Genomic DNA, 15,682 nt, shown 5'->3' with positions numbered 1-15,682 from the left:
CTCAAATGAAATATTAGTGTTGATTGTTAAGCATGTTGACATCAGTTTCAACTTATTAGCATCAACCCAATCGATTTTATTAGGTTAATAAATTTATTTTCCAAAATTTATATTTAGTGATGATATTAAGCCAATGCAAAAAATTATTATTATTATTATTCTAATATTAGTAGTGTTAGAAAATATATTAAGAAATTGATTAAAAAGAATATTTTTTTTGGTAATTGATAAAAAATATTTTAGTGACAGTATAACGTCAAGTGATTGACACTATATCTAGTATTAGTTTGTGGTTGATACTAATTTAAAACTTTTCTATATAGTGAGAGTTGTTTTTGTTGAATAATTTGTTGACAATATTGTGAAAACACGGATTTAATTTGGAGAAGAGTGCGACCTACACCATTCAAAGAATGTTTTCTTTAGCATTTCTCTTTTGTTAAATGTTTCCTTGAAACTAACATGTATCACTATGGACTGCAAGAAAGAAATTCAGCATGCTTATCTATAGCATGCCTCCATTGATGCAGGGAAGCAATAATCTAAGGTAAGACCTAGCTAGTTCTATCCACAACTACCCGTTTTGGTGTTATTTGTCTGTTTGGAATATTGAGCAACAAACGAAACTTCATGGACTTCATAGTCTAGACTCTAGAGATGGATCATTTTTGAGTAGACCTAAATGTACTATTTTGTGTTTCTATCGTCCATATAGTTCTTCAGTACTCTATTTGATATTATTAATATGCGTGTATGTTTAATTTTGAGTATTAAACTAATCTTGAGAATTTTGGATTGTTCATGTGTTTCTCTAGGAAGTCTAAAGGAATGCATTTGTGGTGATTGTATGAAAAGTTGATATAAGCATGTAAATATATGTAATTTATGTCTTTTAGAGTGTAACACGACCTTTAGAATGTTTTTACCTATTGAAATCATAAAATTGATACTTACTATATGAAATTCACATTTATGTTAAAAGTGTTGTGTTTTTGTTACAATGATGGGTGCCACCTTGAGCTTGTCGGGTGTCGTCATGACTAAGAGTAAAACCTATGAAGATTTCTTACTAATTGGATTGAGAGAAAAAAGTATGGGTGTGAGTTGTGTTAAATTCTGAAAATTCTAGTATAAACATACTTGGTATTTATCTAATTTCTTTACATGTGATTAATGAGATTGAGTTCTGATTCTTGGGTTAGAAAGTAAACATTTAGAGCTGTAGATTAGACTCAATAATCACATAAAAATGTTAAGGAACAACCTAGTTATGTGAGTTAAAAGATGAACCTCATATTTTGTGCACAAAATGTAACGTGCATACCTTGTAAGCGTTTTGAGTAGACTTAAATGGAAAAATTAGGTTTTATGGTATTCATGAAAATTATAGCCTAGGATGTTACCTTTCAAATTTCGTTAGAATCATCTAGAAAAAAGGTCTAGAACTCCAGTTATGATCAAATTAGTGAGAAAAGGTTAGGTTGTCAAATTTAGGCTGAAACATTGTGGTTTTGTATTTATTTAAAATAGTAAATGGCGTATTTAGTTCTTCACATCAATATAAAAGTTAGAGATAATTGTCTTAGCTTTCTAATAAAATTAAGATCAATTTAATAGCATATATATATATATATATATGTATATATATATAAATAACTAAGGTGTTTGGACCACAAGATATCGTAGAAGATTAAGTTATGAAAATGTAGTATGTGAGTGTGCTATTGATATGCTTATGAGCTATGTATGAGTTGTAGTGATGCGATCCCTTATGTCATTGATTGCTAATATTTAATTTATATTAAATTATTAATTACTATATTGAGAATGATTGATGATTTTATGATATAAGATTAGTTGACAGTGAGTTCATGAGATCATGTGCAATGTTATGCATAGAGTCTAACATGTATCATGCACATAAAAATGTTTTTTTAAGGGTACGATATATATGGAATACACCGTCAGAGAAGGTCCCTTATGTAAAAGCTTGGGAACCAATCTTGGGGATAGCACGATTTGGAAGTCTCAATCTTGTCCTCATGAGCTTGGAATGTATCTTGTACGGCTTAGCTATCCTGATCATACCCTAGTAATATGTCCTTCTAGTGAGAATGCACAAAAGGTGTGACCCGACATGTGTTGCTAACGGCAATGCACAAGTGTTATATATGATATTTTTACTAGTGCCACATGCATGATAACATGTAGTCTATGTTTATAACATATGCATTATAATCTTATCTATTGTTGCTTACTATGCTATAAATGTGTTAAATACGATGATGTGTAACTGTGTATGGTATATCATGTTGTATGTGTTGTTTGAGTTTGGCTAGCTGGTTTGCATTCCTACACCGTGAGTTAAAGTGAGATGTTTGTCACTCCCTTTTCTTTGTGTTGTCTTCTTGTGGGTTTTTTTTAGGTAATCATCAACATGGTGCTAATAAGGATGTCAGTGATGAGGCTTAATACTCAACATTGGATTTTGCTCTTATAGGACATGTGACACTAGGAAATTAGTTATGACTAGTTAGGATTTGATTCTTACTATTTACTTTGAGCAGTTTAATTTTTATTTATTTTGTGATTGTTATTTTTGCCAAGTTTAGTTTATGTTAAAATGTGATTCTCTTTACGTGTGTGAAATTTGAGTTTATTTATTATATTGAGGTTATTCAATTTTATATTATATTATGGCATGTTGGATAGAGGGTGTTACACATGTTATATTGCAAAAAACACAAGTTATACACATCAATTACATGCTCATTTTATCCATTCACATAATAACTATTTTAGACTTCCTATGGGAACCCACAAACAATCCAAAACATGCGATTACAAAACATGTGATTATAGATCAAAACATGAAATTAAAGGCATATGCATATACCTAATAACAATTGGAACATCAAAGAGCAATAGAGAAGACAATTACACATTTATGGAAATACAATATGGACAAGATTGAGATCAATCTCACAACCCAACATATAACTCATGTCTAGAGCAAGATTACTCACTCTCTTTTACCTTAATAAGCACTAGAAGCCAGACATAGATCTCTAGAATTATTTTCCTCGAGCTTTGGTCCTCCAAGATCTAAAGTGTGCAAGCACAAGTTAAAAGAGTATAAGGAGTGTAAAATGAAAAATTGATCAAAACTTCTCTCTTTAAAAAAAAAAACATAATTCCCTCTTAATCCCTCATTAAAAATAATTAATTATAGTTACCAAAAACCCTTCTCTAAATTAATAAATAAATAATGAAACGCTTACTTATAAAACTTTATAATATATATATATATATATATATATATATATATATTATAGAAATAATGAAAATAATTATTAAAACAACTTAATTAATTATAACAAAATATCATAAATAACAATTAAAAAATATAATTTTACTAAAAAAATCAGAGTGTTATAATAGCATTTAATTTAGGCAAGAAGTTCAGTGATGGGAAAAGTTGTCTTCTTTCTTTGTCACATGATGGATAGGATAAATTAGGATAAAAGTAGGAAAATTTTATGTAATAATTTTTTAATTATAGTTAATTTTTACTTTAATAACTTGTATAATTTATGTTAAAAAAGAAACCAGGTATATATAATAAAAATTTATTTTAAATAGTATCAATAATTGAGAGAAATTTTAATTCTTATTAAAAGTACTTAATTACCGACTTGTCTTATCCATAAATAAATTAATACTTAGTTAAATTAATTAAAATTAAATAGTGAATTATTAACGTTAGCTTATTAGTGATATAGAAATTGAAATAGTATATGTAAGATTTTATATTTGAACTCTACTATCAATGTAATTTATATGAATTATAAAAAAAAAATAGTAATTTTTTAACTTATGTACTTAAAACTATGAAAAACTAGTTAATTTTCAAAATATAATTTAATATAATTACGTAATAAACCATTTAGTTACCATATTTTTTAATTGACGCATTTTGTTATCATTGACTTTTCATCTATATTTAAATAAGAAAATGTAAAATGGGGAAGAAGATATTATTTTTGTTTAGGTATGGAAAACACATTAGAAAAGACTTAATCATTGTCCAAATTTGAAACATTTAGAATGTGTAATCCATCTTTCTCTAATATCAAAGGTTTCTATTTATATTAAACTTATCATTTATGAGTTTCATGATTTTTATAGTTTCCATTCTAAAATCTCATAATGATTAGTGTTACATTATGAAATTCAATCTATGTATTAATAGTGTTGATTACTTGGTGAGTATTTTACAATCCTTGAATTTAGACTACTAACAGCATTAGATGATGAGTAGATCTCTCAGAATATTTATGAGATAGTATACTTGTCTCTAACCTTAAGTACAAGCTGTTTGAAGGCTATAGGTACCCCTCTCCATATTTTGTCGAATAGTTGAGATCTTTTAAAATAATGTCTAGATGGTTCACTTGCCTCTTAACCTTAATCAATCCCTCGATTTTTGGTGCTTGTTGGCCAATTTTAAGCTAATCCTATGTACTCACTCTTTCCAATATGATTTTTTTGTGTAGTGATCTGTTGCAAGTTAGCCTTTCTCATGTCATCCCTAGACCGATTTTTGTGTGTAAATGATTGGTTGCGAGCTAGTCTTACATCTTTTCAAGTGATATTTATGTGTGGTGGTCGGTTGCGAGCCACTCCTACTCACGTCTTTTCGAGATGATATTTATGCACAGTGATCAATTTTGAATTAATCTTACTCATATCTTTCCAAAATGATTTTTGTACGTGGTAAATCATGTCAGAGCTTCAAATGCCTTGTCTTCATTCCTATTATTTAATTTGAAACAAACAAAAAATTATAACAATAATAATCGACTAATAATTAAAATCATGAAATATATATAACTTTAATATAAAACGATAATTGTCATTTTGCGGATATATATCCTAAATTTATGATAAAAAAAGTTAATTAACACATTTAGGTTTTTGTACTAATATACAATATGCAGCATAACACACACCATAAAAAAATTAATTGTATATATTTTTGTATATCAATTTTTTTATTCTATAATTTCCCGTATAAACCACAAATTAAATATTTTATACAAGTATGACGAAAAAAACTTTTTTTAAACAAAAATAAACCTTATTAATAAGTCTAACAAGACACAAACAAAAATATCACGTCATGAATATTTATAAAATTTAATTATAATAACTGAATATATGATATAAGAGTATGGCCATTTATCATAATAATTATCGTGATAATTGAATGTAATAATATCAAGTAATAAATAATTATTGATTAAATTGTAATAAAAGAAAAATAGAGGTTGCAGATGCAACATCAAACTCCATGTATCATCCATTAAACAAAAAAGAATTAAAAAAGTTCAAACCGACACAGTTATTTGAAGAAATTATCACGCATATATAAATACATATGCAACAAAAATGAATAAAAAGCATTTTAAAATCGATTATTTTTAACTTTTAAAATCGGTTTTGTAACCAATTTTAAAAGAGCTGATTTTAAAAGTTAGACTTTTAAAATTAGTTAAACAACCGATTTTAAAAGTTAACTTTTAAGATCGGTTGTTTTATAACCGATCTTAAAAGTCTGGGAGGCGAAAAAAATTAAACTGGAATGGGCCGTTTCAAAACTGGAACGGGCCGTTCCAGGATGTTCAAAAGGCCTAAAAAGTTAACTTTCAGTACGGGCCGTTCTCCATGAAGATCGCGCCGTTCTCCTTGTAGAACGGGCCGTTCTCCATGGAGAATGGGTCGTTCTCCTTGCAGTACGAGCCGTTCTCCTTGCAGAACGGGCCATTCCAGGTTCGAAATTTACCTAAAATGAACCTACAACGAAAATAGAGACAAGAGAAGAGCATGAGAAAACGAAAAGAGACACAAGAAGAGCATGAGAAGACGAAAATGAAAACGAAAACGACAACGAAATTTACCTTATTGGAGACTTTAGAAAATGAGAGCGTCAGAGAGTAAAAAAAGGAATGGAGGGAAAGATTAAAGAGAATGAGAATGGAGGGAAATATAAAAGATTTCTGACGATACTTTTAAAATTAGTTATTTAAGAACCGATTTTGTATACTACATACAAAATCGGTTCTGAAATAACCGATTTTAAAAGTAGCACTTTTAAGATCGGTCATAAAATAACCGATCTTTTAAGATCCCGATCTTTTAAGATCGGTTATTTTATGACCGATCTTAAAAGTTATGTCTGATACAACTTTTAAGATCGGTTCTTTTGTAACCGATCTTAAAAATTGTGTCAGACATACCTTTTAAGATCGGTCATAAAATAACCGATCTTAAAAGTATTTATGTTATTTACAAAATTGTCACCGCGTCACTTTTAAGATCGGTTACCTTGTAACCAATCTTAAAACTCCAATTTTAAATCTAATTTTTGCACTAGTTTAAGACTAGGAGAAAAGGAGCATTCCTTCATAGTTGCATGTAGAAACAATTTTTTTTTCCTTTTAGACATATAAAACAATTTACTAATCTTTAGAAGTTGAAATGACATTACTTCAAAGCAATTTATCCATCTTACGTCTTGTTCGTATTGATTTTATTAAAAAACGTATAAGAGATTAAGGCAGTTATGAACCAAATAATTTGAAATCATTCTCTAATTAATTAACATGATGAAACATAATTGAATTGGTTTTCTAAAATGATGCAGTTAAACAAAATGACTTTTTCTTAAACTATAACTAATAATGTTTTACGGTGTTAATATATTTCATAAGATAACAATGCATCGCAATGACTTGGACAATGAAAATATCTTTCACGCTTTTATGACAAGTGTTCCCATTGTAGTTGAGATTAAAAACGAGAAAATGGGAGATAGAGATTAAATCCTTAGCTACATTATATTGTTTGAGTAGTTTTATTAAGCCTCCAACAACAATAATCACTATAATTATCTAACAATCTCAACAATCACATTCTAATGCATCATGGTGGAAGCTCGTTTTCTAACAAGAAAAAGGAATGTCAGAAAGAGTTTTATCGAGCTCCCTAATAAAAAGTATATTAAAAAATACTTAATTATATATCGTCCAAATCTAAAGTATTTAAAATGTGTATTTTGTCTTTCTTTAGATGTCTCTATTTATACTAAACTTATTATTTATGAATCTCATAATATTCATAGTTTCTATCCTAAAATTTCAAAATGATTAGTGTTACATTATGAAATTCATTCAATACATTAATGATATTGATCCTCATATTAAATCTCTTAGCTTGGTGAATATTTGACCATCCTTTAATTCTAATTACTAAATTTGACATTAGAGGATGATTAGGTCTCTTAAAATATTTTTAAAACATTTCAATATTAAAAGTTGCGAACAAGAAAATATTGAAGTCACAAAATATTTAAATGAAAAGAATATATTTTGTGAGTAATAATATTTGTTAGAAATACATTTTTTATTTTTCATTTGAAAATGTTAAAAATACATTTTAATATTAATCACTTTATTTTATTAACATTTAGAATTGTTGTAACTTTTATAAAGTCTAAACACTTAATTATTTTTTTTTTGTTTTTTTAAAATTAAAAATCAGACTAGTTCATCAGATAACCCATTTTTTTTACAAAAATTGGTCGATTTAGTCCAATTTAATTATTTGATGAATAAATTGTTCTAAATTTAATATCATTCCCATTCGAGCAGGCCAATCTGATCTTACTTTTATAACACTGCTCAAAAGTTCTTTTAAGTTATATTAGAGACTTTGTAAAAGTTAATTTTCATACCAATAATTGAGTAGGTTATTATGTATTAAACATTTTAATTTACTAACTTCTGTGTATATAAAGAAACCCATGCAAGTGAAGTTCAAATAAGGCCAAATTAAAATACAAGAGTAGATCTAGAAACCCATCCAAATACAAAACATGATGATCATCCCAACTGTGCTAGTTTTACCATTTCCAGGTCAAGGGCATGTGAACCCCATGATGATCCTCTCACAAAAGTTGGTTGATCATGGATGCAGAGTCATTTTTGTGAACTCAGACTTCAACCACAAACGAATGATGAGTTCTATGGTGGAGCAACAACATAGCCTTGATGAATCACTACTCAAGTTGGTCTCAATCCCCGATGGTTTAGGACCCGATGATGATGAGAGAAACGAGCCAGGGAAGCTACTTGATGCTGTTTTCAGCACCATGCCTAGAACGCTTGAGAAGCTGATAGAGGATATTCATATGAAGGGTGACCATAAAATCGGTTTCATTGTTGCAGATTTGGCCATGGTATGGGCGTTCGAGGTTGCAAGTAAATTCGGAATCAAAGGAGCTATATTCTGTCCTATAGCAGCAACTATGTTTGCCTTGTTATGCAACATCCCCAAGCTTGTTGATGATGGGATCATAAATTCTGATGGTAAGAAATTAATAATAATTTCATACATTTTACTACATATCCATATTTGTTTGACTTTATTTACTCTAGAAAACTTCTTTGATTTTTAATCAAGAGCATGAAAATTAATTTGTACTCCAAACTATGGCTACCTTGAAGAATTAATATATGTAAGTAATAATTTAACTAATGCACCGCACAACAATTAGGTGGAAAATGTCGATAGTATAACTAAAACTAAATTATTAACGTAGATGAATACACGGTTAGAAATAAGATTTTTAATAAATATACATTAAATCATGTAAATTTCAATAAGCAATTTTGTAAAAATACAAAATAAAGCTTGCACCTATAAAAAGACTGTTATGAAATGTGTTGTTATAAAAATCTATATTATCTCCTATTGAAAAAAAAAAAAAAGTTGATAAAGAGATTTCCTTTGATCCTTATTGTAGCTTGAGATATTAATTAGTACAGAATGTCTTTTACATCGGTTAAAAATGAGGAATGCTACACGTTCCAAAAAAAAAAATCGAACATCATCTGAAATTTTAAAATATTTATATTTTTAATAAATTTATTATAAAATAATTATTTAATTTAATATTTTATAATTTAAATTAATTTTTTAATCAATTGGGAATAGATTTTGAAATTTGAGTTTGGATGACGTAGAATTTTTCGTTAAAAATAGAGTATTTATACAGTCGCCAAATTTTTATTCGAAACTTCATCTGAATAATTAAAATAATAATATTTTTAATAAATTTATTATATAATAATTATTATTATTTTAATTATTCAGTCGAAGTTTCAGATTAAAAAAATTCGAAGATTAAATCATTATTCTTAAAAATAACATTCACATCAATTATAGAATTGATGTAGATATATTTGATGTAAAATTGACGTGACTTTTACCTAGCGAGAAAAGTTGCAACCTCCTTTCTACATCAAACGTTATCTCTTCTCTTCTTCAACTCTCTTCCTCCACACATCTTCCAACAACACAAGATAATTAAGGATAAGGAAATCGGAAGTTCAAGTCATGTACAACATTAAAACCTAAGAAAAAATAAATAAAAGGCCCAAAACTTTAAGAAAATTGAGAAGTAAACTGTAATTTTTAAAAAGATCACCATGTCACTAGTTATATCAGTTGTTACACACAACCAATACAAATAAGGATGTAAAATAGTAATTTTGTTACGGTTAAAATTTCTAAATTAAATTTTAAAAGAAAAGTTTCCTTCGTTCCTTTTTTTTTTATAAAATTATTAACTAGTAGAATTAAGATATTTCATGTTTCTATAAATTTTATTTAAATAAAAAATACTTTTTAAAATAAAAATAATAATGTCTCTCTATAAAAGTGCTGATGTACGGTTATTTTAAAAAAATCAATAAAAACTTCCATAAAATTACTAAAAAAAAGAAATGTTAGAAAGATATAGTTACAAATTTGACCATAACCTTTAAAAAATATTTAAGGGTTAAAAATTAAAAAAGAAGTGGGCATCAAATTAAGGTATCATCTTTATTAATATTGTAGATATCTCTTTATAAAATAAAATTCGATTTTTATTTATTTATTTATTTTGAAAGCTTAAGAAAATAATATTTTTACAACTAGCTTTGTCTCTGCTGCCTGATATTTTAATACTTTATGCAATATATGAATCTTAATTGAAAGATAAATATAATAAATTCGTTTTAATTAATGTTAAAAATATTTTTAATATAAACGAATATATATTATAAACTAAAATATAAATAATAGTAATTTTACTTTTAATTTTAATTTTTACTTGACATTCATCCATATACAAATTGTGCTTAATGTTTTTAAATAGTTATAGGTCTTGTTTTGGATAGATATTTTTGGAGAAAAAAATTAACAAGTTTTTTTCTCATTATCTAAAATTAGCTTATTCATAATTTAAAATAAGCTTTTATGAAAAATTTAATATGACGAGAGCTTCTATGAATTAAAAAATTAAATATTATCAAGACAACGTATAAAGTTTTTTTTACTATTTGTGTGTTAGTAAAAAAAAATAATGCATGCTAAACATGTTTATAATAGACATGGCTCTGTCAAAATTAAACACAAAATGTCGATATCATAATTCATAAAATCATCTAAAAATTCGATATAAGAGAATCTTTTCTCATGTATTTCTACTTTAATTTTATTTTTTGTTGCAGGATCACTATTAACCACTAAAAAGACAATTCAACTATCACCAAATATCCCAGAGATAGACCCAAGATTGTTTTTTTGGTTAAATATGCCTGCTGGCAAAACGGATTTTATGCAATGTTCACGAATTTTAAATTCGATAGAATGGTGGCTATGTAACACAGCATATGAACTTGAACCTGGGGTTTTCAATTTTGTTCCAAAGATCCTCCCAATTGGCCCATTGTTGAGAAGTTATGAAAGTACAAATGCAACATCAAGATCATTGGGACAATTTTGGGAAGAAGATCTCTCTTGCATGAATTGGCTTGATCAACAACCTCATTGTTCTGTCATATATGTTGCCTTTGGCAGTATCACTATTTTTGACCAAAGCCAATTCAATGAATTATCTCTTGGACTAGACCTCACCAATATACCTTTTCTTTGGGTTGTGCGTCAAGACAATAAGATGATGTTCCCTAATGAATTCCAAGGGCATAAAGGTAAGATAGTTAGATGGGCACCTCAAGAAAAAGTTCTAAGTCATCCTGCCATTGCATGCTTTGTTAGCCATTGTGGTTGGAATTCAACCGTGGAAGGTTTGTCAAATGGTGTGCCCTTCTTGTGCTGGCCGTATTTTTCAGACCAAATTTATGACAAAACATACATTTGTAATGAGTTGAATGTTGGGTTGGGACTGAACTCAAATGAAAATGGACTTGTGTCACGGGAGGAAATTCAGAAGAAATTGGACCAACTAATTAGCGATGAGAATATACGATCAAGGTCTTTAAAGCTAAAGGAGAACCTAATGAACAACAAAGGTCGATCTTTAGAGAACCTCAACAAATTTGTCAAATGGCTTAAAGAATAAGGATTGGCCTTTTGTGCATATATATTGTATCATTTGCTTACTATCGAACAAATAATTAAGACGAGTTTAAATTGAGTGACATGAGTGAGTAGTTAATAATATTGTAGAAAACTATAAATTAATAAATTAATGATAGTAATTAAGTTTAAATGTATGTAAATTAAATGTAATTAAATGTTTCTAAATTTGTGTAAAAACTATAAAGAATCAAAATTTCATAATGGAGGGAGTACACTATGCAAAGTTCTACAAATCTGAAGATTGTCCCAAATAAATCTTCAACAAAATATGGTAGGTTTTCCAAATAGATGAAATGTTGAAAATTAAATATAAAGGATTTTCTAAGTTCATGAAAATGTTTTTAAGATGTGAATAATTATTTCTTTTAGGGAGTGTTTGAGAATTACAAATTCAAGGAACGATGATTCTTAAGAATAGTTAAAATTTATTTGGTTACTCATAAAGGTTCATAGGAATGTTTATACAAGATTCTCGAGAATTTAAGATTTTTATATTTGGTTACAATATTATATTCTTAAATATATAAATACTTTTTACAAAAATATTTTTTTTAAATAAACTTTACTCAAATCTTATTAAAAATATGACATTACTATTTTAAAAAGTTAAAAGCATATAGTTAAAATTATTTAAATATAAAATTTAACATAAGAAATAAACAAAGAAAAATGCTACATAATAATTAAGAAGGATAAAAATATATTATTTCATTTCATTCAAATAAATAAATAAACAAGTGTTAACAAATACCATTAAATTGCATAAACAAAATGAATTTTAATAATATTATTAAAATTGATAAGATCAAAAAATAATGAAATACAAGAAAGAGAAAAAGAAATAGAGATATGGGAGGGAGAGAGAAAGAGGGAGAGAGAGAGGGAGAGAGGAAGAGAGGGGGAGTGAGAGTGAGAGACGGGGAAAGGGGGAAAAAGAAATAAAAGTAAAGAGAGAGAGGGAGAGTGATAGATCGTCATAGAGAGAGGGAGAAAGAGAAATAAAAGGGAGAGAGAGAAAGGGAGATGGAGAGGGAGAGTGAGAGTGAGAAAGAGAGAAAGATAAAGAGAGAAAGAGAAATTGAAGGAGAGAGAAAGAGAAATAAAATGAGAGAGAAAGAGAGAAAATTTTCTATTTTAAGAAAGATATTGTGGTATTTTAATATGTATAAATAAAACTTTTTTTCTAACTCGAAAAAGTTGAATTCTCACCCATCTTATGAGAACATTTAATTATTAACATCAACCTAGTCGATTTTATTGGGTTAATAAATTTATTTTTCAAAAATTATATTTGATGATGATTAAGCCAATGCAAACAATTCTATTTTTTTATTCTAATAATAGTAGTGTTAGAAAATATATTAAGAAATTGATAGAAAAAAAAGAATAGTATTTTTTGGTAATTGATAAAAAAAATATTTTAGTGATAGTATAACATAAAGAGATCGACACTATATTTAGTATTAGTTCGTGGTTGATACGATTTTAAGTGTATGTGGTTGATACTAATTTAAAACTTTTTTAAATAGTGAGAGTTGTTTTTGTTGAATAATTTGTTGATAATATTGTGAAAACACGGATTTAACTTGGAGAAGAGTGCGACCTACACCATTCAAAGAATGTTTTCTTTAGCATTTCTCTTTTGTTAAATGTTTCCTTGAAACTAACATGTATCACTATGGATTGCAAGAAAGCAATTCAGCATGCTTATCTAAAGCATGCCTCCATTGATGTAGGGAAGCAATATTCTAAGGTAAGACCTAGCTAGTTCTATCCACAACCACCCGTTTTGGGATTATTTGTTTGTTTGTGTCAAAACTTATATCCTAGTAATATACTTTTATTCATCTCTTCTTTCCTTTTTAACTGAGGTGTATTTATACACACTTAATACAAACTGATTCAAAGATAAGACCTAAAGAATCTCTAACAATTTCCTAAGAATCATTTTGTTTAAAACAGAAACTCAAATTTAAACTTCTACAACAATATTTCAAATTCAAACTTCCTAATCTAACACTCCCCCTCAAGTTGGTGCATGGATATCATACATGCCTAACTTGCCAATTGTATCTTCTAAAGCTTTTCCTGAAACTCCCTTGGTCAAAATATCTGCAAGTTGGTTTTCAGATCTGACAAAGGGTGTGATGATAATCTGCTGATCCAGTTTCTCTTTTATGAAGTGTCTATCTACTTCAACGTGCTTTGTTCTATCGTGTTGAACCGAATTATGAGCAATTTCAATAGACGCCTTGTTATCACAGTAAAGACTCATAGGAAGATCATATCTGATACCTAAATCATTCAAAATACTTTTAATCCATAAAAGCTCACAAACACAATGAGCCATACCTCTGAATTCAGCCTCGGCACTTGACCTTGCAACGACCTTCTGTTTTTTACTTCTCCAAGTGACTAAGTTACCCTCAACTAGTGTAAAATAGCCTGAAGTAGATTGCCTAGTAGTCTTATCTCCAGCCCAATCAGAATCCGTATATCCTTCAATGCCCTTCTTGCTGGTTTTTGAAAACAGAATGCCTTTTCCAGGTGTTCCTTTTAGGTACCTCAAAATCCGATATACAGCCTTCATATGATCTTCACTAGGAGAGTGCATAAACCGGCTTACCACTCCAACTGCATAGGCAATGTCTGGTCTAGTGTGTGACAAGTAAATTAGTCTCCCTACTAGCCTTTGATATCTTCCAATGTCTGCCTCCACCTGGTTAGGATATATGCCCAATGTGTGATTCATTTCGATGGGATTCTCAACTGGTTTGCAAGCCAACATTCCAGTTTCTGTTAAAAGATCTAGAATATATTTTCTTTGAGATAAAAATATACCTTTCTGAGATCTTGCAATTTCTATCCCAAGGAAATATCTCAAGTTACCTAGATCCTTCATTTCAAACTCAGTTGTCAGATGTTGTTCAAGGGCTTTCATCTCATCTATATCATCTCCGGTTAACACCATATCATCCACATACACTATTAGAATAGTCACTTTTTGTGCTCTATGTTTAAAAAACAAAGTATGATCAGAGTTGCTCTGTTTGTACCCAAATCTCTTCATTGCTAGAGAAAAACGTCCAAACCATGCCCTAGGTGATTGCTTGAGTCCATACAAAGCTTTTTTAAGTCGGCAAACTAGATTCTCATTGGATTTACTTAGCTGCACTCCTGGTGGTATATCCATGTAAGCCTCCTCCTCCAAATTTCCATTTAAGAAGGCATTCTTCACATCAAATTGTTTTAAGGGCCAATCCTTATTAGCTGCTATGGAAAGTAATATCCTTATAGTATTGAGTTTGGCTACCGGGGCAAATGTCTCTTGGTAATCAACTCCATATTTCTGTGTATATCCCTTGGCAACTAGTCTTGCTTTATATCGGCCAATGCTCCCATCTGCTTTTAATTTCACTGTGAACACCCATTTACAACCAATTGCCTTCTTCCTACTTGGCAGAGGTGTTAGTTCCCAAGTTGAGTTACTTTGGAGTGCTTCCATCTCTACATTCATAGCTTGCTTCCAATTTGGATCATCCAATGCTTCCTGCACACTATTTGGAATAGAAACACTAGATAATTGATTAACAGATAATGCATATGATTCGGATAAGTGTTGGGTAGATACATAGTTGCTAAGGGGATATTTAGCCTTTGCTTTAGGATCAGGTTCATAAAGCTCTTTAGGAATACCTTTGTTTGGTCGAGACGACCTTCTGGTGTGTGTGTCAGATGGCATAGTAGAAGAAGGAACAAGATTTGCCTCTGTACTAGGTTCTGTTTCTGGTTCAATATCAGGGACAGCCATAGGAGATTCTTCAGTTATGTGTGTTAGACGATGTGTTTCAGCTTGAGGACAATTTACCTCAACAGGGACTGATTCTGATTGTTGGTTGTGTGAATTTTCGGCAGGGAGTGAGGTACTTGGTGGTGCTGTATGAGTGGAGAACCAAACTTCTTCTTCTCCATTATTTGTAATGTTTGGCAAGGAACTCTCCCCCTGAGAAGGAGAAGTGGGAACTCCCCCTGAATAGTAAGGCTCATTTTCCCTAAAAGTGACCTCCAAAGTGATATGCATTTTATGAGAGATAGGGTCAAAACAACGATAACCTTTCTGGACATCTGAGTACCCAACAAAAATACACTTTTTTGCACAAGGATCCAATTTAGACCGCTGAACTTTAGGGAT

The 15,682-nt window shown here is 29.3% G+C and overlaps 1 protein-coding gene across 1 annotated transcript; it reads left to right on the top strand.

Moving 5' to 3' along the window:
- Positions 1-7,865: 7,865 nt before the first annotated feature.
- LOC109818949 (UDP-glycosyltransferase 83A1) lies at positions 7,866-11,549 on the top strand. The gene is made up of 2 exons (XM_020384504.3): positions 7,866-8,429; positions 10,620-11,549. Exons 1-2 carry the CDS (start codon positions 7,937-7,939, stop codon positions 11,468-11,470), a joined length of 1,344 nt encoding a protein of 447 aa, XP_020240093.1. The 5' UTR covers positions 7,866-7,936; the 3' UTR covers positions 11,471-11,549.
- Positions 11,550-15,682: the final 4,133 nt, after the last annotated feature.

The sequence above is a fragment of the Cajanus cajan genome, chromosome 2 (genome assembly GCF_000230855.2).
Source record: "Cajanus cajan strain Asha chromosome 2, NIPB_CcT2T_4, whole genome shotgun sequence".
Taxonomy (NCBI): domain Eukaryota; kingdom Viridiplantae; phylum Streptophyta; class Magnoliopsida; order Fabales; family Fabaceae; genus Cajanus; species Cajanus cajan.
This window is presented reverse-complemented; position numbering and strand designations above follow the sequence as displayed.